This window comes from Ruditapes philippinarum, unplaced genomic scaffold (assembly GCF_026571515.1).
Source record: "Ruditapes philippinarum isolate M1 unplaced genomic scaffold, ASM2657151v2 ctg846_1_1_1_1, whole genome shotgun sequence".
NCBI lineage: Eukaryota > Metazoa > Mollusca > Bivalvia > Venerida > Veneridae > Ruditapes > Ruditapes philippinarum.
Window position 1 is genome coordinate 1 of NW_026860291.1, and position 26989 is coordinate 26989.

Here is a 26989-nt window from a genome sequence, read left to right on the forward strand (position 1 = left end):
TGAATTTTCTGAAATGTTATCAAAAGGTAAAATATATGTCAAAAAAAGTATTTCAGTCCTGCATTGTTATGTCAAAACACTTTAAAGGGCTAAACCCCAGTGGAGCCCTTTAAGGGTTCAGAATTTATTGTTTTACAGTTAAATTCTCTTTCATATCAATGCATATTAAAGGAGAAATTATTTATATTTATTGCCTTTTTCTGTTTTACAAATGAGCAAAATTTCAGAGTAGATAAATTTATACTTCAATAACAACATAGAATTAAGTCCTGTGAAGATAAATATATATTTTGTATATTCTTTGTATCTGTTTTATTTAGAATTTATTTAACCCAAATCTTGATGGAAACTAAATAAATCATGGAAAATGCTTTAAACTTACTGTATGCCTCCATCTGTAGAAAAGATATATGACTTGCCAAACATGTGGTTTAATATTCCTACAAAAAAAAAAACAAGAAATATTTTAAAAGAAAATGGTTTAGAAAATTTACTAGGGAAATTTTTATGACTGGAGCAAGTCTAAGGGACTTTGTATGTAAAAGTTGTTACTAAAAAAAAATAGACATTTCCTACTCTCCACTCTGAAAACTCACAGTTTATATGTTGTGTTGATGTTCACAAAACAGTGCCTGAGTGCCAATGGAACTCTTTGTAAAGCTTGTAAACATTTGTTTTTAGCATACAACAGACTTTCTACTGTTTTACTGTGCCGTCTGCTTTCATAACTCTTTTTGTTTGATTTTTTGGATCTTATTACATGATAGTTATATCACTATAAAAACATCAGTATATTAAGAAGTTTGTGTGAAAAAAAAAGAATATTTTGTTGTTGTTCTTTTAACAATTCTTCATGGTGATTTTAAATATCACAGACACCAGGGAGCAGTGATTATTTCAAGTGCCTTAGAGATTAAACATTTGCTGATCCCTTTGATATTTTGATATACAGAAAGTTTTCTGTGGCAAAAAAAGTTTGGAAAGTTTATAATTCATTGTTTCTGTGGTAAGTATATTAAACTTTTTTATGTAACATTTCTAAGCTGGCATTTAAAATGGAAACAATGTGAGTCATTGATGTAAATTTGGAAAGATTTGACGAACATTTTGGCATGTTTTATTTTTTGTCAGTAGCACAAGCACAATATGATGAAAGAAGGTTGTTTTTTTCCTGGATGTCTGAACCTTTTCCTTAAATATTTTAAAAAAGTATTTTTTGTTCAGGAGGAAAAGTGGATTAATAATGGGGGGTCTGTAAAACATTTTTAATATTTAAAAAATGTGTATGGTTTCTTCTTTTCTATTTATAGTGAGTGATTTATTTCATTTCTTTATTTCAAGATCTTAAACAATTCTTATTACACCTTTCTTGTAATTGAATTATGGGGTGGTATCTAAAGTGCAAATTCTGGGGCACGTTTTAGAAGTTGTGGGTTGAAAACATAAAAAGGCATTGATGTTAATTATTAATTAAATGATTCAATTTTTTGGTATTCCCCACTTTTTATCAAACTTAAATGATCAAATTTTCTAGAATATCCTTCTGTAAGATTTTAGTCAACTATTTCTTTAACAAAGTGTTACCTTTGATTGTTTTATTTTATCCAGAGAAAGAGTTCTTAAAATATGCTTTAAAATGTAGTCTCCAATAATTTCGGACGGCCAAAAAGACAGGAACGATTTATAATTCGATTTTCATAAAGGAAGTCTGTCTAAGGGCGGGCCCATCGGGTCTATTATAAAAAAAAAGCCCTAAAAAAAGCGCACAAATTTGTTTGGAGCTAAGCTTTAAAAATAATTCATGGAGACAATTAAAGAAATAATGGGAATTAGATAACCAGTAGGGTTTGGGGCAAAAAAGAATCAAAAATGACCTTTGGTGCTGAAACAGGAAAAGATTTTGCAAGGCCATAATGTAAATGGACCATTTCTTTGTGGGTTCTTTAGATTGCTCTAATTAAGGTATATAATCCTTTAATAGAAATTAAAGAAAGGGCTTTAACAAAATTGGGAAATATGTTTTCCATTAACATTCTTATTACATTTTCTTCTGTGACCCATAATGAATATTATCCCTCTTGTCCATTTCTCCTTTGATGAGGTAACAAAATTAATATTTTTTCCTTCCTTGTCCAGTCCTTAAATCTTTTAATCTAGTGTTTTTTTTCCCCATTTTTTATAGTTACTTGTATGATTTTGTTTGTAGTTTAGCTGGTTCATTCAATGCTTTTGAATGTTAAAATGTTTTTCTTTAATAGTTTTGATTTGCAGGTTTTATGTTTTCATCAGGGAATCATGAGCAATGGCTGCTTGTCACGTTGATTTTGATCTATCTATTTATCCATATGATATTTATAAACATTTATATTAAAAATTAAAGAAATTTTTCTAAAGGAAAAAAATAAATGATATTTCTTTTCCTAGTACAAAAAACTAAGGGGGTTACCCCTCATCATCTGACAGTGTCAAGAACTTCTCCCTGCTGGTAATCATGGTAATAACTGTGGATTTTAGCATGAAAACCAATGTTTATCAAAGCTGGGAAATTTTGAATAACATCTTGATTTAACACCAAAGTTGCCTCTAGTAAAAGGACCAAAAATCAAAGAAAAATCCAAACTAATTTAAAGAAGATAAAGGACATTGGAACCATGTACATTGTAACCTGGTGTTTTAATTGGATTATGTAAAATCAAAAAAGGGAAGCAAATGGTCTTTTCACTCTATAAGTTATTCAAACAATCATTACAGGATTTGTATCTGTTGTTGGTAAAGTTTTTTGGGGATCATCAAAAACAAAATGTAAATTTTGTGTTTCTTTTCATTCTAGTTTAACCCTCTGTCCTGGAAAGTTTATATTGACATTCTAATAACCACCAGCTGAAATGTGGTTGTTTTACTGTCTTCTCTCTTCCCCAAGATTCTACTTGTTATCATTAAATTGAAAAATTGATATTCAATGAAAGGAAATACACATGCCACTTTGCACTTCAATGGTATGTTTTGATGATTTCTTTATAGATAAGAAAAAGTTCCCATTATCAGTTGCTTGCATTTGGTTTACTCAAAATCCTAGAAAATATGCCAAAAAAAAAAAATGTACAAGATTCATTAGTAAAAAACATGTTTGAATTTGAATGAAGATTAATTTAAAAATCCTATATTGAACGAAACAATATGCCTGACCATTGTTTTTTATGCATAAAAAAGAATTTCATTCCATTTTCTCCACCAGAAATAAATCAGTATGCAAGTATGCAGATATCCGACAATAAACTTACAGGTCAGGAAAATGAACTTCATCTTCCAGAATTTTAACATTACATAATGTACAAAAATATTAGAAAAGGGAATATTTGTTATGTTAAAGATTTGTTATTGAAATTTCACAATTTTCTTCTTATTTGACTGATAAGAAACATAAAATTGTTATTGCAGTATTGTAACTAAATGTAGATAAAGAATTCTGTACTTAAATTTATCATTGGATATCTATAATTATGCATTTACTTGGTAGTTTTAAATGATACAAAATATTATATTCATGTGAATAAAAACTGTCAAAATCTCCTAACTTTTTCTGTTAAGAATGTTGGAAGTTGGCCTTAGGGACAAATACATAAAGCATGGAAACATATAAAATCATTACAATGGTATTTAAGGTCTAGACATGTGGCTGGTTAGGGGAAAATAATGATATTCAACATGAAAATGTATGAACTTGTGTTATATTGCTGATTGCTGGACTTGTACCAAGGGAAACAATAATTGCTAGTCATTATTTCATGTAATTATATCAACTATAGTGTACCAGAAAACATTTGTAAATGATTCCCATATGGGCCAAGGATGTAGTGGGGAAATAGTGTGCAGCTAGAGGTGGACCGGAGTCTTAAAACTGGTTTACATAATTATTGCTCCAACATATGGCATCATTTTAATTCATGAATTAATCACTACCGAATATTATTAATGGAATGCCTGACACATAAAAGAAAATATTATAGAAAGAAAAATATGAATTAAGTTAAACTTTTTGAATATAATTTGGAAAGGGCAATAAAAGCAAGATCAAAATAATGGCTTTTTAGTAAAAAACCAACTTCACGGATTGAAAATTTTTCGCCTGGATGTTTACTGTATATTAATGGCATGAAACTTGAGGGGCTCCTGAATCACAGGTTGTACCTTTAACATCGTTTGCAGGTCTTGACCTTGGGGAAGGCTTCTTTTTGCTATTTTGGACTGGGCTAATTTTTATAAGTTTTATATTATGATATTTCTAAAATTTTTGATAATGTACAAATTCTAAAAAACATTGGAAGTGGACAAGTCCTTTCAAAGGAAAAATTCAAGATGGTTTAAGGTGAAAGTTGTGTCGGGGACCAAAGGCTTTAGGCACTTTAAACATGGTTTATCTGGTTTGTAAAAGTTGTGGAAAAAATATTCACTTTCTCTGTTGCTGTCAAGTTTTGAACTTATTTCTATAGGGTTAAGAAATTTAACTATTCATTTTGGTAAAATATTTTCCCTTTTACAAATAGTTGCAGTTTTAATTTTTTTTTACCTGATTTGTGTTCTTTTATGAGCATTGCAGTGTGTGCTTCTTTGTATTATGATCAGAATAAGGATTCTTCATTTGTTGATTTGTGAATTCTGTAAACAATCATAAAATCATGAAATTTAATGTAATTTTCCCAAAATTTGTTAATAAAAGGATGGATAATTGGTACAACTGGATATACAGATTTTATTACCACTTTGCTTAATTAGTTAGTAAATCTGATTGCACTTAAATAATGCAGCCTTTCAGATGCATCAAAGACTTTTAAGATTACTGAAAGCTGAAAGCAACAACGCCCTATCTCAGTGAATGTTAGGAACAGGTTGCTTTTATTGTGGCGAGGAAATCTCCATTCTGCATCTCTATCATGATACTGCACAGCAATTAGTTTGATACCTTAAAATCTCTCAAAATAATTCAATTTTACTCATAAATCATGAGGCTGTTTGAAGTTTGACATATGGAATGTTTGTTGCTCCAAAAGCCAGCCTGTAAAACAATAAATAAATTAATGCAATAGTTTTTTCTCATTGGTAGTTTTCTGCAGTTGCTTTAAGTTTTTATGCAATAAATTCCATGTTTTGTCAGCCGAAATTGATGCTGGTATTAATAATGATTATAACCTTGAACATGCTTTACTGAATATTACACAGATTTTCCTTGTCTGGGCTTATTTTATAAGCTAAGGAAACAATACTAGATGAAAACTGTTTCTGATTCTTTATTTTTATAAGATTTATACAGAAAGTATTTTTGCCTATTACACAATAGGTTTGATAATTTCTAACTATACCACAATACTTACAACATTATATATAATTTCTTGGCGGAAGCTTTCTAAGTCAGAAAGTGTCTTTTTTTTCCGTCTGCCTAATGCCACATGTTTTTATAGAACCAGGCCAGTTCATTGTACACCATCAGTTCGGAACTGTCAGGCCAACCTGTCCATCAGCTATGTAGCCAGTACATCACCTATGTAGAATAACAAGGTTAGCCTATACATCATCATTCTATGAAGTACAATCATCTTCTTTGTAGAACGTTACCAGGCCAGCCTGTACATCATCTAGGCCATATACTGAGAAATAATTACTCGGTATTAATTTTGTTCTTTAACTTGCAATATCTGAAATGATCAATGATTACTAAAACAAAGGTATATAAAAAGCCTGGTCTGTCAACGTGAGCATTCCTGGAGTCTTTGCAGACTGCATTTTATTGCTTGTAGCTCAAAATTTGAATTCTGTAAACTAATATTTATTTTACTGACCAATCAGATGGCATATTTCTTCTCAAATATGTCTGTAGATGGTGACCTTGGATGACCTTTCAACCGCTTGGACTATGCAAACAAATTGTTCCACACATCTAATGATACTGATGAGTGTGTAATCAAGCTTCTATCAAACACAGATTTATCCTTATCTTACTGCAGCATGTGCTGAAGAGCCCCATTGTAAACCATGTGGCAGCTGTTCACATAAAGGGCCGCCAGTATAGGGAATTTCTCCTTTGAAACTTTAGACTTGCCAATGTCAAATATATAACAGTTCCACACTTTTTCATGGTAGTCTGTCATGAAATTTCTTTTATCATTTGTGATGCACAAGCATTGAAAGCCCTACCTAAATGTTAAATATTTCTTAAATATTCATTTTTGTGATAATTGTATGTATATATGTTTTAAAACATGATTCTGGTGCATATTTTATTTCTGCTCTTGTCTTTTATGAAATATCTCCCTCTTTAAGTGATGTTTGTTATTGACTATCAAAAGGCAGTTTAAGGGAAATTAAAAGAATTGGAGGGAAACAATTTTGTTTAGTATTTAGGCAAAAATGAATGAAATTTCCAGATGAAATTATATTAATGTATTTCTATTGGCCCACATGTTTGTTTTCATCATTTATACTTTGATGAGAATTGTTGCTTTTTATGAAATTTGAAAGTATGCAAATATTGGTACATTTTTTTCATGAAACCAACACATTTTTTGATTGGAAATAAGAAAAATCATTCCCAGGTTTTAGAAATACAGAAAATTGTTTATTTTACAGAACGTGGGAAGTTCATAGGCACTTTGTATTTAACAGTTATTTTATCATGCCAAGTTAAATAATCATCTAAACTTGTATCAGGGAAATACATTAATAGAATCTTACAATTTACTCACTTATATTGCAGGAATCTTAGCAATTTATTTATCAATTGCTTAACTCAGATGAATATTTCATGGAAATTTAAACCTTTTTGTTAAAATCTTCATTAACCTTATTCTCTCTTAGATTATAACGTTTTTTTACAAGATTTCAAAATATTGAACTGTTTGGCTGGAAAGGAATTCCATATTTAATGCATTTTTTGAGGGATTGTTTATAATTAATGAATGATTAATGTATCACTGCCACAAGAAAAGAATTTACCTCACTGCAATGGGTTTGAATTCCACCAGGATCATCTGAGGAGGTTACATAGTTAACTTGACTGATGTACTTGTGTCTGAAAAATATGCAACAAGGGGAAGCTGAGGTCTTCCTCCATTAGTAAAATAATGTAACAAGGGAAGCTGAGGTCTTCCTCCATTAGTAAAATGATACAACAAGGGGAAGCTGAGGTCTTCCTCCATTAGTAAAATAATGCAACAAGGGGAAGCTGAGGGCTTCCTCCACTAGTAAAATAATGCAACAAGGGGAAGCTGGATCTTCCTCCACCAGTAAAATAATGCAACAAGGGGAAGCTGAGGTCTTCCTCCACTAGTAAAATAATACAACAAGGGGAAGCTGAGGTCTTCCTCCACTAGTAAAATAATGCAACAAGGGGAAGCTGAGGTCTTCCTCCACTAGTAAAATAATGCAACAAGGGGCAGCTGAGGTCTTCCTCCACTAGTAAAATAATACAACAAGGGGCAGCTGAAGTCTTCCTCCACTAGTAAAATAATACAACAAGGGGCAGCTGGAGTCTTCCTCCACTAGTAAAATAATACAAGGGGCAGCTGGAGTCTTCCTTCACTAGTAAAATAATACAACAAGGGGTAGCTGGAGTCTTCCTCCACTAGTAAAATAATACAAGGGGAAGCTGGAGTCTTCCTCCACTAGTAAAATAATACATGGGGCAGCTGGAGTCTTCCTCCACTAGTAAAATAATACAAGAGGGCAGCTGGAGTCTTCCTCCACTAGTAAAATAATACAACAAGAGGCAACTGAGATCTTCCTCCACTAGTAAAATAATACAACAAGGGGCAGCTGGAGTCTTCCTCCACTAGTAAAATAATACAACAAGGGGCAGCTGAGGTCTTACTCCACTAGTAAAATAATACAACAAGGGGCAGCTGAAGTCTTCCTCCACTAGTAAAATACAACAAGGGGCAGCTGAAGTCTTCCTCCACTAGTAAAATAATGCAACAAGAGGAAGCTGAGATCTTCCTCCACTAGTAAAATAATACAACAAGGGCAGCTGAAGTCTTCCTCCACTAGTAAAATAATACAAGGGGCAGCTGGAGTCTTCCTCCACTAGTAAAATAATACAACAAGGGGCAGCTGAAGTCTTCCTCCACTAGTAAAATAATACAACAAGGGGCAGCTGAGGTCTTCCTCCACTAGTAAAAATAGTACAAGGGGCAGCTGGAGTCTTCCTCCACTAGTAAAATAATACAACAAGGGGCAGCTGAGGTCTTCCTCCACTAGTAAAATAATACAACAAGAGGCAGCTGAGGTCTTCCTCCACTAGTAAAATAATACAACAAGGGGCAGCTGAAGTCTTCCTCCACTAGTAAAAATAATACAAGGGGCAGCTGAGATCTTCCTCTACTAGTAAAATAATACAACAAGGGGCAGCTGAGGTCTTCCTCCACTAGTAAAATAATACAACAAGGGGCAGCTGGAGTCTTCCTCCACTAGTAAAATAATACAACAAGAGGCAGCTGAGTCTTCCTCCACTAGTAAAATAATGCAACAAGGGGCAGCTGAGGTCTTCCTCGACTAGTAAAATAATCAACAAGGGGCAGCTGGAGTCTTCCTCCACTAGTAAAATAATACAACAAGAGGCAGCTGAGATCTTCCTCAACTAGTAAAATAATGCAACAAGGGGCAGCTGAGGTCTTCCTCCACTAGTAAAATAATACAACAAGGGGAAGCTGAGGTCTTCCTCCACTAGTAAAATAATGCAACAAGGGGCAGGCTGAAAGGTCTTCCTCAACTAGTGAAATAATGCAACAAGGGGCAGCTGAGGTCTTCCTCCACTAGTAAAATAATGCAACAAGGGGAAGCTGAAGTCTTCCTCAACTAGTAAAATAATGCAACAAGGGGAAGCTGAGGTCTTCCTCCACCAGTAAAATAATGCACTGAGGGGCAGCTGAAATCTTCCTCCATTAGTAAAATAATACAACAAGGGACAGCTGAGGTCTTCCTACACTAGTAAAATGATGCAACAAGGGGCAGCTGAGGTCTTCCTCAACTAGTGAAATAATGCACTGAGGGGCAGCTGAAATCTTCCTCCATTAGTAAAATAATACAACAAGGGACAGCTGAGGTCTTCCTACACTAGTAAAATAATGCAACAAGGGGCAGCTGAGGTCTTCCTCAACTAGTGAAAATAATGCACTGAGGGGCAGCTGAAATCTTCCTCCATTAGTAAAATAATACAACAAGGGGCAGCTGAGGTCTTCCTACACTAGTAAAATAATGCACTGAGGGGCAGCTTAGGTTTTCCTCCACTAGTAAAATAATGCACTGAGGGGAAGCTGAGGTCTTCCTCCACCAGTAAAACAGGAAGCCACCAAACAATGTTGGTGTGATTTTAAAATTTAATTAATGTTCAGCCATTGAAATAATTCAGTGAACTAGATCTTGCATGCTGACAGAGGACACACCAGTTGTAACATTTTCATTTTAACCTTAGCATCCCTGGGCACAACAAATTTTGTTTTTGAATAACAGTATACATGTTAAATGAACACATTGCTAAAATTTCATTTTCAAGGCATTCTGATATATGTCAAACAGCATACATTAATTAATATTATGCATACTAGCATATAATTAACATATTTGCATATTGTGTACAAACATGTTCTGAATAGATTTATACATTTACTGTGTTGTGTGTACATTTTACCATAATTATATTTCCAATGAAGTACAGGATATTAATCTTGTCTCCTGACTTTCAGGTTGCAATTATATAAAGTTAAGTCATGGCATAAAAGGGTCATAGATCAGTGCCAAATGAAAACATGTATGAATGTATGTTGACTTCAATTTCAAGTATTTCTTTTTTTAACCCTTTCACTGCCATAGGGACGGCTTATGCCGTCCCTGTTATTTTCGGCGTATTTGCCATATGGACGGCTTTTGCCGTTTCTATAGTAATAATGATAATAATAATGAATTAATAATAATAATAATAATGAAAGTAATAATAAATATAAAAAAATCATACCATCAACAATAATTATTATTATACTAACAGATTTGGAAACATAATTATTATAATACAAAATTTAATAACAAATAATAATAATTATATTAATTAATAATATAGTTATTTCTTAGAAAACTCTCTGGCAAATAGGTGATCAATAAAACAATATAATTAACCCTCTGGCAGCAAAAGGGTTGATATAAGTAAATGTTCTAAATCTCCTTAAGCCTGAGATGAGGGCCAAGAAAGTGAAGAAATGTCAATTGTATGCCATTGGAGATGGACAAAACTCTTCCATGTGCTTCAAGTGTATGCCATAAGAGATGGACATGGACAAAACCTTTCCCATGTCCTCTAGTGCATGCCATAGAAGATAGATAAAGCTCATGTCCTCAGGTGTATGCTATAAGGGATGGACAAAACCCTCCCATGCCCTCAAGCATAATTATGCTATAGAAGAAGGCCAAAACCCATGTATGCCATGGAAGACACACAAAAAATATATATCCTTCAAGTTTATTTTATGGTAGACAGACAAAGACCCCCCCCCCCAATATTCCATCAGTTAATTGGAGATAGATGGAAGACCTTTCAAATACATGATCATTGGGGAAGCCAAAGATGACAGACAGAAACTGTCTCATATCCTTCAAGGATCATGTCGCAGGATCTTGTCGCAGGACACATATTGAAACCCTTCCATATCTTAATATCATACAAGTGAGTGCAAATGGACAACCATGTTCTTTTTCTATCATTATGCTTTGGGAGACCTGGGCCTTTTCCAGCTTGGTCTGGTAATAGCCAGGTCCATTTCTTTTTTAATTCAGTCAAATTTACCATAAAAAATTAAACGGTCACCTTTTTGTTGTTATCTTTGAACACTTTCTGGTTTGAATTTAAAACTGCAGCGAGAACTAGATGAAAAATTTCCAAACATTTAAAAACCAATAGGAAAGGGGTTTTCTGATCTTCTTATAATCAGCTTATAATCATAGTAATCTGGCCAAAAAATGAAAATTAGCTATCCCTATCTTTCAGTTGATAAACTTTGAACTGGAGGTGGTATGGTAAATGTTTTTATCTCTACTAATTGGCTGTCTTTACCATACTGTATGAATAATCTGGGGTGTTTGTGTTCCAGTAATTGGCCACTTATTGGCAATCATTATCAGATTATGCCCATGAAAGATTAATACAATTTCCCCCTGACCCATGTATATACAATGTACTAGCAGCCTCTTGCTGGGAAATATACATCATGTGTTGCAGAAAATAGAAAACTTAATATGTACTTGCTATCTTTAAAGTGGCCAACAATTTCTCAAACATTTCCATAGAATCCCCACTTCCAACCAATTATTGCCTCATTCCTAGTGGATACTCAATGTGAAAATGTGATTTAGTTGTTTGAAACACATCCATTGTTGCATATGATTGGAGTGAAGTTACGATGTGCACATTATGCTGTGGTAATGTATGTGCACAAAAAGCAAGTTGAAGCCCTGATTAGGCTTGTGCATGAATCATTTTGTCTCTCTTCCCTACCTTAAATAGTAAACTTATATAAAAAAATCATTTTGTGAGGAAGTCACCTGACACGCACCTTCTCAAGAAAATATTCATGGTAGAACTCAAATTTTCAATTAAGTTGCAGAGGTTTTTTATTGGACATAGCAGTGTCCAAGCTTCATCCTTGGAGATCATATGATGTCTAGTGTAGAGCCAAGTATATGTCTCAATGGTAAATGTTGATGCTATATCAAAATTTAAAACATAGATAAGTTAAATGTAAAGAAGACAAACAGATTAACAAATGATGCCTCCTCTGTAATAATGTTTCAAAATACTTTGGATGTTTATTTATCCAAGTAACATTTGCATGTCTTTTACCATGTCCTTTAATAATATAGCCATATTTTTAATTATTTTAAATAACATTACTTTCTTTTATTTGTGATACCATGTTTTAGATTTAGATTTAGAATTAATTGTTTTATTATTCTTAAACTACATTTATTTATTACTTTTAATGATCTGATGTGATATTGTACAACGCCATTGAATATGTATTATATGTAGAAATAGGCGTTTAAGCAAATAAAACAGTTTCAGTTTCAGTTAAAAGGTTATAGGTTCATTCTAGAAAAATAAGAAATCATTATATAATTACTTTGAAAAACAATGCAAACCTGAGTTTCAAAACATAATAAAGATGTAATTATCTCATTCTAAACTAGTCAAGATGAAAGCCCAAAGCAGTACAAATTGAATATGATGCAGGCTTGCTTTGTTAATTAAAATTTTATATTGTAATGTTGCTCTTCTTTTTAATTTTGTCATTGGTACCACCCAAACCCTTCACCTGTGGATGCAGGTATTTTCTAGGGACGGACGGATTTACTAATGTTATTTGAACTTGTGGTCCAACCCTTTTTCTTTCAAAATGTATTTATATATTTTTCTTTCTATATATTTGCATTGTACATGTTGTAAAAAATTGAAAGGAATAAAATATGTTTAAACTAGGTATTTATATCTGAGTTTAAATTTTGTTGCCTAATATCATAAAATATCCCCTTTAACAAAAATACTTTCAAGGACTCTGACATTCTACTCAGCTTATCACACACCATTTTGGTTGTGTGCTATAGATTTCTTTTGCCTTTAAATCTGGAACTCTTCATTTGAAACACACAAAAAATAAGCAGTTAAAAAAAATTAAGTCAGACTACAATGGTTGTGCTAGTTTGAACTATGGTTGTGCTAGGGAAACCAAACATGTTTAAACAAAGTTTCATTTAAAACGTCATTACTGGCTGATTCTTGTTTGTGGCACAAGCATAAGTGAATTTACTTTGATGCAGAATCCTTTTGATTTCAGCACCAGAAAAGTTTGAATTTCATAGCCTTTATCTTTATTTAATGTAAATAAGATAATGAACCAAAAGGTTGAGTCATGAAATTCGTTCTTTGGACTGATTATGCTTAATTGGGTTTGAGGAAGTTACATGCCATGGTGTTTACTTCAGCTAGGTTTGTCGGCAGTCTTTGACTTTTACTGTTTGTGTTGTAATTTGTGGAATTCTTCTCTGCTTTGTCAAAATGGTTTCTGTAGAATTTCTTGTATTAAACATCATGTAAATGTTCGTCAATTAGAAAGCTTCTTGTTGCCATTCCAGACTGTGTCCTTGTTTCCTTTATTGTATACGTAGTTATAGTTTATATCAGAGGACTAGACTGTGCTGAAGTTTTCTTTTAAGTGTGAGTGAAAGTATGTTGAGATCCTTCCAAACTTCTAGATCTCCAAGCCTTGCTTGATATTTTTGCTGTTAAGACTTTGTTTGATTACCTTTTAAGACTTAAAGCAGTGGGCTTTTGTTGGACTAACTGCTTACTCTTTCTTTTTTCATTTGACTTTTTTAATACCAAATGTAAAAAATGATAACTTTATAAAGGTGCATTCCAAACTAATCTACATATCTAATTAAGTTTTGAGTAGAAAATATTACATTTCATGTCATGCATTTCTATCACATACTTATTGTTATCAAAGCGTCAATTAAGAAATAAATTTTTGGCAGAATTACTATTTTGTTGATCCACTATTGCCAAGACTTAAACATGTTGTAGTTGTGTTTGCTTGGAAATTCTTAATCTTCTTGTCAATAAATTAGACAATTTACCATATCAGAAAAAAAACCACTTGGGCCAGATTTTTATGATGAATTGATTAGCTGATGTTATATGTAAATTCCACACATTTTTCAAAGATATTATATACTTAATATATCTTAACTTTTCACAGGTGGTTTAAATTTCTTATGTGAAACTCCAGATATCCTTCTCTTAATACAAAATCTGAATGCCAAAACAGACCTGCAAATTTCTTTGTGTTAAATCAAAAGTATAATGGCATGTGTTGCCAAAAGGACTTTGAATCATTTGTACCTAACTGTTTTGTGCTCAATTACAGTTGCAGTGTTAAATTTTTGAAATGTGCGGAAGCTATCCAGTCAGCTTACAGAAGGCTTGGTGGTCCTCGTAAGGAGCCTGTCTGTGCCTTAAATAATGCTTATTTCACAATAGTAAAACTTGAACTTGAATATGAAAAAGATGTATGCATGACATTAAACATGTCATTGTGGCTTAAAATCCTTCCAAATAAAACAAGATTTTTTTACTGTATAACTTTTGATATAAAGGCAACAAAACCAGTATTACCTATCTCTGTGAGAGGTAAACATACTTGACTAATTAAAATAAGGCTTATCATATAAATGTATAAAAAAAGACAACATTGTACTTATTAACTCCAGGAAGTCACATTTTTGTCCTGCTGATAATGGAATTATAGGCATCAATGATTGAATAATTTCAGTCCACCCAACCTGGAACCTAAATTGCTGTCACTACTTTACATAGGTATGCAGACAGTTATGCAATAAAAATTTCCTATAAAAGTCATTCATATATCATCAGTGAAAATATTCATGAAAAAAAATTTCCCTAAGATTTACATGCAGAGGCCAAGAGATAAAATTGTCAGTTTCCAGTATCATATATCTTGCCATGCTACAAAAACTATTCCTTATTTATAGCGAAAATTTCAAAATATGTACAGACTTAAAGTACAGACCATGATCAGACGGCATGGATGATCAGGCAGATTTTGGTTCTCACTGATCAGATTGGTAAGTTTGGTCATGGCCAGTAGACTAAGGGTTGATTAATATTCATTTATTTTCCTGCCATCTTATCTCAACAGGCACTTAAAAAAAACAAAATAACAGCCAACTTATTATTCCTATTGTTGAATGTAACGAAGAAACTAATATATAATTATCATTAAGCCTTACTGTATTAACAATCATGGCAAATAAGATAATGTCTTTTAGGACAAATTTATGACATAAAACAAATATTTCATAATTTTTTTTCAAGATTGTTGGTTGAGCATGAAGCATTAACAACAGAGTACATCAAATTTCTGTGCTGTTTTATCTGTTGCTGGGGAGTATTTATCACTTATTCACTTAAAATTTTAGATAATCTGCATAAGAATTACTTGTTCATGTCACATTTTTTATGCATGAAACTCTTATTTTCTAAATTGTTCAACTTAATTTCAGATAAATTGAAAAACGTTTTTGTTAGAACTCGTGTTTGAATTTTTTTCTTCAGAATTTACACCTTTTTCAGCCTTACATAGGGGAACCCCTTCCTATTAAAAGGAATATTCAGATTATTTTATTCTTTAAAAACTTCACCCACTAACACCATATTAACCTGCTTTGAAACAAATCAAACCAGCGAGAGAAAAGAAATGAAGAAAATGCACATTAAAAAAATGCAATTAGAATAATTTATAAGAGAATGAAGGTGTATCATAATAAATGTGTATCATTATGTGAGAATAAAATGTATCATTTATATAAGAATAAAATGTATCATTTATATGAGAACAAAATATATATCATTATATGAGAATAAAATGTATCATTATATAAGAATAAAATGTATAATTATATGAGAATAAAATGTTTATCATTTTTATATGAGAAAAAATGTATATCATTTATATGAGTATAAAATGTATCATTTATATGAGATTAAAATGTATCATTTATATGAGATTAAAATGTATCATTATATGAGAAAATGTATCATTATATGAGAATAAAATGTATCATTATATGAGAATAAAATGTATCATTATATGAGAATAAAATGTATCATTATATGAGAATAAAATGTTTATCATTTTTATATGAGAATAAAATGTATATCATTTATATGAGATTAAAATGTATATCATTTATATGAGAATAAAATGTATCATTATATGAGAATAAAATGTTTATCATTATATGAGAACAAAATGTATCATTATATGAGAATAAAATGTTTATCATTTTTATATGAGAATAAAATGTATATCATTTATATGAGTATAAAATGTGTATCATTTATATGAGAATAAAATGTGTATCATTTATATGATATATGTACCATACATATGAGAATACAAAATGTATGATTTATATGAGAATGTGAATCAATTATAGGAGAACAAAATGTGTTTGTTATAAATGATCAGAAATCACTTGATAGTATGATTTCTGTTTGTGTAAATCATAGATGGTTATTCCAGTGTTCTGGACCTTGAGATGTATAAGATATTTATGAATCTCCTGCAACTGTTCCATGAGTTTACTAATCATCATTTAGCCTCATACCATATGCATGGCAGGTGTGAACTGTTTTACCACATTTATCCAATCTTAATACATTAGATTTGCCACTGGTACAAATCTGAAGAGATTCTGTTGAAGATGTGGCCATAGCTAGGTGTGTTTTTCCTGTAACAAATTTTAGTTAATCATCAAGTAAAAAGTCAAGCACAGATAGAAATAAGCAAAATCTGGAATTTATTCTATAATAAGTCATTCATTTACATGAAGGATCTTAAGGATCTAGTTTGTAGGTGTATAGACAATAAATAGACTGTATTTATTTTTAATGCTGAAATAATCGTCATGTCAGTCAATTCACTAATGAGCTGTTAAATTTTACTGCTGAACAGAAAACAAAAAAATCCCCCCCCCTCCATCCCCCAACAGTGAATCCTGAACAAATTTTTATTTTACCTAATCCTTAGAACAAAACATGTCTTATTTGCCAGAGTGGCTATCACATTATAAGATATTCTGGGAAATAATACAATGTTACACACTGAGATAGGAACACCAAGGCATGCTTGGGAACCTAGCTGATAATGTCTATTGTTTTAGCAGAAAAAACAAGCCTGTTTGTTGCTAGTTTCTGATGATAATGAAGTAATACAAGATGTATGCAAATATCTGATAAAGTTTTATTTTTCCTCTCATTTTTATAATGTTTCTTTTTCTGGTTTGGGAAAGTGCTTTTTGTTCTTTGCATGATACTTTCCTGAGATTGTAGATGTAGGATATAAATAGAAGTTCTTTTATATAATTTTGAAATATATAGTCAAGTGTATGACAGTGAGTTCAAGATTTCGAACTTGATTCCTAGGCAAAACTAACTAAACTGCCTATTAGGAAATTAGAAAGAATTCAAATGTCATTTTCAGTTTACCACTATATTGCTGATCACTGCTGTCTTAAAGAAATGAAATCTGTGTTGGACACTACCTTTGAACAATGACCACAAGTTGAATAACTGTTTGTAACTTAGATTATTATTTTGTTCCGCCTTGTTTCAAATTATATAATTTTATATAAGGCCTGTTTGAGCTGTTGACGGCTGTGAACAGCATTTTTCTTTATTTTTCAATCGACAAATTAGGGGCAATTATGGAATGATGTTACAGACAACAAAATAACGAGCACATTGAGCGATCAAAAACCTGTAATAAAACTATAAGAACATTTTATTGTTTACTCTCTTTAAATAAAACATCAATGGACTGTGTTTCTATTTTTGCCCTGTTCTTCAAAGACGTGACTCCTTGCATGTATCAGGTATAATTGTTGATATGTTACTTTTGTTATTCCCACATACTCATAAAAATTTAAAGAGAGGGGAAAAAAAATGCTAAAAAAAAATGCTAAAAAAAAAACAAACTGGCTATAAATACAAGCATTATATTGGTTGTCTGGCAACAAAAGAAGTATTGAGTCACACAGATAACCATAGTAATACAGTCTTGTATTGTTCATTACCTAAAGATAGAAAATTTAAACAGTTTTAGAGATTTGTTCACAATTTTCTCAGACATCTCTTATCTGACTTGGGGAGTTTCCATCATGTTTTATACAATAATAAACAATGATTAGTTTGTCTTGGAATAAAAAGTGTTTCATTTTCCTTTTTCTTGAAAATTACCTATTACATAACAAGGGAAAACATAAAAGCCTGCTGGCTTTATTAACAAAAAATATAAAGGTAGGTTTGAATAAAATGGGTAAAAAAATGTCAATGACTTGAAACGATAAATGTTTCTAAAAATAGATTAAAACCTCTTGAAATGTAATTCATATACAAAAATGCTTCTGTTTTGACTGATATGTCACGCCCATACATTTTGATTAGAATTATGATATTTTTTAATAGTTATAATGTTGATATATATGTAAAACGATACTAAGTTATGTCAGATTTATATAGTTAAATAGCCTGTAAAATAGTTTTTGTCTCTGTAGATAAAACTAAGAAAGTGGCCCCATCCCGTCCCAGAGTCTATGAACATAGATATTAATGCTTCAATTGTCCCCACATTAGAAGTACATAAATTTATTGGAAAGTGTAAGAATTCTTGTCACGCCCACTGTTTACTGGTATGTGGATGTCATTATCATCAAGACAATCTGTTACACAAATGTTACAAACAACCTTTTTACATCATACCATTTTTACTTGATAGTAAGAAAACAGTCCTAAAATGAAAAAGGTCTACTTAGATTATAGCATGTTTTTGCATGGTTCTACGAGTGTTTGTCTTTGCTTGACTGGCATAAAAGTCAGACAGAAGAGCTTCCAAAAAGAAAACAGTACAATGAAATTATTTTGGGCTCTTTCATGTGCTAGCTGCCATTAACGAAACTCATATTTCTCTGTGAAGAACATGTAGATCCATAGATAATTACCATGTTTCAAGATTATTAATTGCCCATTACCTAAGAAATAATATCACACAAGGCCTGTTTCGCTTATGAATGATATTTTCCGTAGAGAATTAATTCACTTTTGCCAGTATCTTGAGCAATTGGATTGTTTACATACATTTTGTCATGAGTGTATTGTAATTTTGCTAAAATAGCTGTCTGGAAACCATGTTTTAGAAAATTGTGAGGAATTTTACCTGCCTCAATTGACGGCTTTAAATGATTTATAGTACATAAATCATTTGTAACAGATTGGATTATACATACATAGGCTGATTTTTACCTCTCTATGGCAGTATGTATTTATTTTATCCATTGAAGATAATAACTAGTTTTCTTGTAATGGATTTTCTAGCTAGAATCAAGATCAATGAAGCTGCTAGCTTTCCATATAATATGCATTTTTCCATTCTACATGTGAGCAACATTTTGGAAAACAATTTAGAACTATTAAGATGTTTAATGCTGTAGTTGTATTTAAAGATTTCATACATTTCCTCTCAAGATTATGATTCAGTAATTGGTTTTGATAGAACTCTTTCTCATGTTTTTGAGATATCCTTGTTTTGGTGCAAGACCAATGTAACTTGATGGACATGAAGCATAAGTTGCAATGTTGTTGCATGGAACTGTTTACCGGCATTGATGTATTGCTTTGTTTGAATGGTTTGAAGGTAAATGGCACTGAAAGGTTTATGTTTATACCTGCAGTTTGTCTTCCTGTAACATAATTGCTTGATTGGTTATAAAACACAATATATGTGTCACTTCTCATTTTTACTTGAATGTTTTTGTTAATGGAAGTTTTGTTGATATATTGTTGCAGTCACTAATGCACAATTTTCATGGTCTCCTATACATCATCAATGCTAAGTTTTGTGCTCAAGATCTGAGACCCACAACTTTGTAGTTCATTTCCTGTAACGTGTTGTAGGTAACCAAATTGTAAAGTCTTAACCTGCTGTCCTCCTTTACATCTGAAACAATTCATTCAGTTATTAAGGGATTTTATTAACAAGATACAAAATTTGAGCTACTACCAACAGAATAGAGCCTGGTCAGACTGCATGACTGGCTCATGAAAATATTTGATAGAAGATAATTAATTATAGAAACTTTGTGCTTGTGAGAACTTTATTCTAAAGAATTGATTACTTTATGCAAATCACAAGGTGCTGAATTCCACTTGAAAGGAAGTGCTTAGAGTAGTTAATGATACATGGAATTCATTTTAAAAGTCACATTTGAAATAAGTAAGCAACATGTGATTTTGTTTAAACATTTCATGCATGGTCATTGTATAAAGAACTGGCATGTGCTTACCCTTCCAATTGCACCTCTTTTGAGGTCACAGTCATTTTTATCAAGTCTTCACTTGTAAATTAATTTCCTTTTTGGGTATTGAAACTTATACATCTAATTTTGGAGATTGAAATAACATTTTCAATATCATTTACAAAATAAGCCTTTCTGATGAATCAAAAAATGCTACAGTCTTATGCTATTTCACAAGGTATGTTATTTGTTTTGACTTTCTAGTGTGATATTCAGAAGTTTTCTCAACAGGTGCATTGACAAGTTTAAAGAGGTTAATTAAGTCCAAGAGAGTTAAAGACCAGCTGCTTTCAGGTGTATTTAATTACTTTCATGCAAAAACAAAATTTACTGCTTCTTTACATATAGGAAGGTACAGCAGTTTTGCTATACAGGAAATGATTTTGAAGAGGTCAATTAAGTCCAAGAGTATTGTAAAACAGGTGCCTAGTGAAATAACTACAAAACATATACCTGCTTCTACAATGGTACTAGAATTCAGGAAATCAGAGGAGGAGAGAAAAACAAACATACACTGAAACAGATCTATCTTTTGTTGAAGCTGTGGAAAGAGAGTAATTAATACAGAATGAAACTATGGGCTCGAGTTTTGCTTTGTTATGTTAGAATTAAACGCTTCTTTCAGTACATACAGAAACACATTTTTTAAAACTGCATGCCTAATATACATGTTTGCACCATTTTCTAACCATGATTTTTTGTGTGTTGCCTGTTATAAATAGAGAAGCTTTCTGTAATTATGGGTTGTCTGACAGTCCATTATTTACATATGTGATTATCCATTGTTCATCTTATCCTTGTCCAGTTAAAGATGTTCTTTATGTAACTTGGTAGGGACATTGCACATGGGTATGTGATCAAAGGTCAAGGTGACAGTGACACTGTAAGATCCTTGAATGTCCAGTCAAAATAGCTTGAGAAGAAATAAGCCTAAGTTTGTTAAATTTTGTTTTGGTAGCACTACACAGTTAATTTCAAGTTCCTGTCGTCAATGTCCTACAAGCAATACGTCTAATAATTCTGATACCAAACTACACAACCTGGAAAAAGAAAACACATTTTGTTGAGAACATATATGACATAAGATTGCAAATCTACAAAGAAATTATCCCATCTGCAATAGGCAGGCAGTCAAAAAATTTGCAATTCATTCCGTTGAAGCCCAAAATCTACAGTGGCCCGAGACCCAAAACAACACATTTCGACCCTCTGGCAAAAAATATCTGCAAATATACAGGCAAAAGGAACACCGTCTCTGCTTTAGCAACTCCCTATACATGCAAAATATCACAAAGAAACTAGTCCTCAACCAGGTAGATTTTTTGCTACTGCTAAAAGTTTGTACCCCCCTGTAAAATGACTTCTTTTTACCGTGCATGCTGTATAAAAGCAATGTTTACAAAAAATGGCGGCCTTGACATTCATAATCAACAGCATGTGATTTCTGGCCATGTTTTCGAATTTGCCAGTGATCATATTAGATGTCACAAAAACAAATTTTATGCTGAAAATGCATTTTAAAGACAACCAGTCATTTAAATCCAGAATATTCACTATATCCAAGAAATCCTCCCTGGCCATTCGAAGCTGTGGCTTACATTACTGTGGTGTGCTACCTTTACAAAAGATAAAGTCTTGTTTAATCATTGGCCAAAAAATAACTTGAGAATTAATGAGCCAAAGTTTGGAATTTGGAAGGAATACTTTCCATGGCCTGTAGGTAACCCCTTTTGATTTTGAGGTAATAATCAGCCAAGGTAACAGTGACATGTAAATGTAGAATCCTTATCTATTCAATAGCTACAGTTTCCTCATGGTTGGTGAAACGTATTAGTTATAATACTATGATTATATTAATTTCTTATTAATTATTATATGACACCTAACCTATGTGAAATATGCAAAAGTATGTAAAATATGTCACTCAATGTACATACGATTTCTAGTTTAATGATGTAATGTTTGTTTCTTTGCTATAAATCATACCAAACTCACAAGTGTTTGTAAAATTCTGTTAAAGCAAGTGGTGCAACATCAAAGTTATCACTAAACATTCTTGATTTAGCACTTTATGTAATTTATGTGTGTTATTAATAAGTTAAGACTTTCTGATATGACCATCAGAATTTAAGAAACAAGATGATTAAAAGTTTAACTGTACACTACAGCATTATGTTCATCCTATATGTAAATACACTTAAGCAAATATAATGAAGAACTAGAAAATGACAATTATGTGGAGAAAAAAAACTTTGCAATTCTTTTTGATGCCATTCTATTGGGTAAGTTTGAGGCAAAACAGGCTTTGAAATATTGCAGAATATTTTGTATTATCTATGTTCATAGCGATGATTCAAAAATACTTGTGGATGAAAACATAAAAGCATGCACTAGTGCATGCTGGGTGTTATAATTAAGATTCCTGAAGTCTTAATTCATGTTAATTGAATCAAAAACCTGTTATTCTTTCATGTTGTTTATTTATGCCTGTTTGCCCAATTATTGGAATAAAACAGAACTTAACAATAGCTGGTTGACAAATAGTGCTGGCACAGCTGTTTTCAATCTTACCAGTAACTAAACAGTGCATTTTGCCTTTGTAACATTTGTTTTGAAACAGAGAGTAAAATACATCAACAAAAATGTTTCTCTTTTGTAAGATGAAGACTTTTTTTAAACACTATTTCATTGATGCCATATATCTGAAATGATTTATAAAGCAAACAAATTGGCAGCAATGTATTGACTTTTGCGCTAGTGACCATTGCAAAAGCATCAGGGTAGTTATAATGCAAATAGTATATATAATGATATAGTATTGTACAAAAGAACCTATTTCTTATAACAATAATATAACTGTCAAAATATCTATTGTGATGTGGCGGCATGGCTGAGTGGTTAATGCGTCTGACTAGTAATCAAATGATTGCGAACTGCATGGGTTCAAACCCAGTCAGGGTCAAGTCATTGTTTCCTTTAGCAAGAAACTTTACACTTATTGCTCAGTACTGGTTGGTTTGGCAGGAACAGATTCAAAAGTGTGTCTATAAGCTTAGAGCTAAAAATCCTACACAATCAAACTAAAATAAATTATGTATAAACCAATATCTATTATTAAAAATATGTCCTTGGATAACATGAAAAGAAGTCCAGAATCTGGGCTTTGCTTATGTTATGTTTTCATAAGAAAAGCTTAATTTATTTTTGAGTGAATAAGTACATAGCCCTTCGCCTTTTGGTTGCAACTTGGACCAGTGCACACGGAGATCAGCTGACATATCCATGGCATTTGATCATGGTATGCCCTAAAAAATATAATTCAGTCAATACAATTTTTTTAACTCTTTGAAACTTTGGGTTGTAAGGGTTAAAGTACCTGCAGTTATTCTTCAAACCTGTTTATGTCTTGTGATTGGACCTTATTTATTAATTTACTCTAGCACTATGCAAAAAATGCTGAACATAAAGGAAAATTCATTAGCCGCACCTGATAGTCAATATTACTAATAGGAAAAAAAGACAGAAACATGGCATAATTGCTGCATTGTTGTAGTATAAGATATGTAAATAACATAGTAAAAATGTTGATTAGGTGTTAGTCAAGGGTTCATAATTTATGGTAGCTTTGGGTATAAAAATTGTGAGCCAGCATACCACCCTGACTGTAAGAATGCAAGCCAGACAACAATATGGCAACAAATGACAAACTTTATTATATTCTTTCTGTGTCTTTTACTTGCCTAGCATCATTATCATTGCATAAGATAATCTCTGTTTTATTTTCAGTATATTACTCTAAGGTATTTTCCCTAAAATTATGACTTTAAAGTGACACATAACTTGAGATAATGCACCAGTGTAATATCATTATGTACAAGTATGGTTAACTCCACAAATGCCATTTTGGCATATTAGAAAATATATAGTTAAGCTTGCATGCATAGGATTTTAAATAATATACATGTTATAAAGATTATATAAGACACACAGTTCACACTTTTGTATAATCCATTACATCTTAAGTATGTTCTGCCTAAAAGCCTGTGCTAGGGGGTGTAGACAGTAACTTGCAATTTCCAGTACTGTCCATGAACAAGCTGAAGCAAACCGAGCCTGCAATATTTTTAATTGCGTCGTTTTTGGTGTTCTTTAGAGATACGTTTTTCTCTATTCTTTATGATATTGTATGTATATTAATGATAATGATAACTTTATTTACAGAAGGTTTAACATTAAGACATATGCATACACATGCAAGATATGATCCTTTTATAACAATCAGCAAACTATGAAACTTATATGGGTACAATATTTATGTTATTTACTATAAGTCATAATGATCATTGGACTTGACAAAGTGAAAACCTGCAATATTCTTGTACCATATGAATTGCAACAACCACCTGCATATGATGCTTTCTGCAAGGTCACACTTAAAGCATACCCCTACCACACCCATTTAAAGCAAATTCCTACCACACCAATCAAGTTTGCTTATTTTTGTTTGATCATGTGCTTTGTTTTTTCTATACAAGTTTGATTTCATCTGTTATTTTGACTGTTTGTTTTAACACTTCTAACATTAATGCTAAAAATATCACAGCTTTGTTTTTATCCATTGGTAACTTTTGATTGCCTTTTTCCTTAAGCCTACATAAAAGAGGTAGGGGCTTAACACAGGATGAATTATGAGGGTTTCAAAGTGAAGATGTATCAAAACATTATTTAACTGAAGATTTTCGATCTGTTTGGTGTGAAATCATTAATCTTTTTAACAAGTTTTCAATAACAAAGGTAAATAAGACAGATTGGTGTAAAGGTATGAAATAAACAAATTACATTGATAAAATCTCCCCCACACAATGTTTGCATTTTGTGAAAAACTTGGAGACCAGTTAGTGTGTTTCATCATATTGTGTTTTATGACATCACATTCATCAAATCTTCTTTGACAATCAAAATCATTAGCAAATCTTTGGACCCGTTGAAATTCAGAATTTGTAAACACACAATGCAATACTGAAAAAAAAAACCTTCACATTCCTATTGAATTTTATTACTTTTTCTGATTAAAGTGAAGAAATGTATTAAATATTTTGTTTTGCTTGATTGTTTTTTTTTTCAATTTTAAGTGTGCTGTAATAAAGAGAAAAACACTTCACATGAAAATGAAATGAAAGTGTTTTAAAGAATAAATTACCTAATACAATGTACATTATATAGTATCAGAAGGTACCTTTGCCATTACTAATTGACAATCATAAACAGAATGATCGAGATACTTCAGGTAATTATTACCCCACCCACTTTGATGTAGTCATTTGTCAGAATGACAATGAAACACTGGAGTTTCTTGGTGAATCTAAAAGAAAAAGACACATGTGTATAAGGGTCATCATAAACCTTTGATAATACCATGAACAGTAAAAACGTAATGCAGGTACAAAATTGTACTGGTCACTGTTTTGAAGGAATTACTAGTTTTACCACATGGTCACACAGAGTCCCTGCTATTCAAGGGACATTCTTTAAAAGAATACAAAGTGCACATGTTAAAATGTTTGAACTGGCCTGTCTGAAAAGATGTGGATTTATTTATTTTAAATCTGGCTGTTGTTTTCTTAATACGGTCAAAGCAAGGTGATGGAAAGAACAATGTACATTCCTTCAGGTAAATCCCCTTCATCATAGTGATAGGCTTACCTACCTTTGTTACTGGTCAATGAGCCAAAAGATGATAAGAAAGTGGTCATCAATATGGCCTGGTCACTTAACAATAGTGGACAATATGTTTTTCTAAAGATGGTGAGAAAATAAGCAAGGATCAGTTCAGGCAGACTTAGCAGGGTGGCGGCCATAGTGGTGAAGTGAAAATATAAGGGATTATCTCAACATTAAAAAAATTGTCTCTTTCATTGAATATAAAAGAAATTTTTTATCTGCTGTACATTTTTTGCATCTTTATTTTTTAAAAGACTTATCTTTTCTAATACATTCATTGTAAAACTTTAAGTATGTGAGAAAAGAATGTTTAATAAAAGAGCAGTACATTGCATAATTTATCATGTCCGAAAAATAATGTTGAACATTGTCAAAGTTTAGAAAAGATTATTTAGAATGTTTGCAGAATGAATGTGTTTGAAAGTAGAGGTTTTTATAAAACAATCATCATTCTGTTAATTTCTATCAGATGTTAGTATTTCCATTCACAAAAAAACATGTGTTGTGTATTTAATCAGATATATTTGTATTTATGTTTGATTTTAACACATTTGTGGTTATAATTCTTTGCTGTCAGTCCACTTTACCAGTCAATCTTAACTGCTGTCAGTCAACCTTACCGGTCCACTTTAACTGCTGTCAGTCCACCTTACCGGTCCATTTTAACTGCTGTCAGTCCACCTTATTGGTCTACCTTAACTGCTGTCTGTCCACCTTATCAGTCCACCTTTACTGCTGTTAGTCCACCTTATCCGTCCACCTTAACGGCTGTCAGTCCACCTTATCAGTCCACCTTAACGGTCCACCTTAACTGCTGTTCGTCTACCTTATTGGTCTACCTTAACTGCTGTCTGTCCACCTTATCAGTCCACCTTAACTGCTGTCAGTCCACCTTATCAGTCCACCTTAACTGCTGTCAGTCCACCTTATTGGTCCACCTTAACTACTGTTAGTCCACCTTATCGGTCCACCTTAACTGCTGTCAGTCTACCTTATTGGTGCACCTTAACTGCTGTCTTTCCACCTTACTGGTCCGCCTTAAGTGCTGTCAGTCCGCTTATTGGTCCACCTTAACGGTGCACCTGACTGACTTTCTTTAATGAGAAACTCTACAAGTGACCAACAACTTATTCCACATGGATCAGCTGGTTAGAGGCAAATGACCCATAAGGCCAAATGTTCCTGGTCATCTGTCAGGGAGAAATTACTTCACCTTTCCTGAGAATGTACCTGGTCATCTGTCAGGGAGAAATTACTTCACCTTTCCTGAGAATGTACCTGGTCATCTGTCAGGGAGAAATTA

General features: G+C 32.2%; 1 protein-coding gene across 2 annotated transcripts in view; it reads left to right on the forward strand.

The window, feature by feature from the left end:
* Positions 1 to 760: 760 nt before the first annotated feature.
* LOC132759567 (RNA-binding motif, single-stranded-interacting protein 1-like) overlaps positions 761 to 26989 on the forward strand; it is a 148932-nt gene continuing 122703 nt past the window's right edge. Inside the window, exon 1 of one of the 2 annotated variants that reach the window (XM_060751374.1) lies at positions 761 to 1006. Coding sequence is in view for 1 of the 2 variants with exons in the window: in XM_060751370.1 (XP_060607353.1) it covers positions 18920 to 18925 (6 nt within the window). In the remaining variant the exon portion in view is untranslated. Of the gene's footprint in view, positions 1007 to 18902; positions 18926 to 26989 lie in introns of those variants that run through there. The other variant, XM_060751370.1, reaches the window with a different exon arrangement.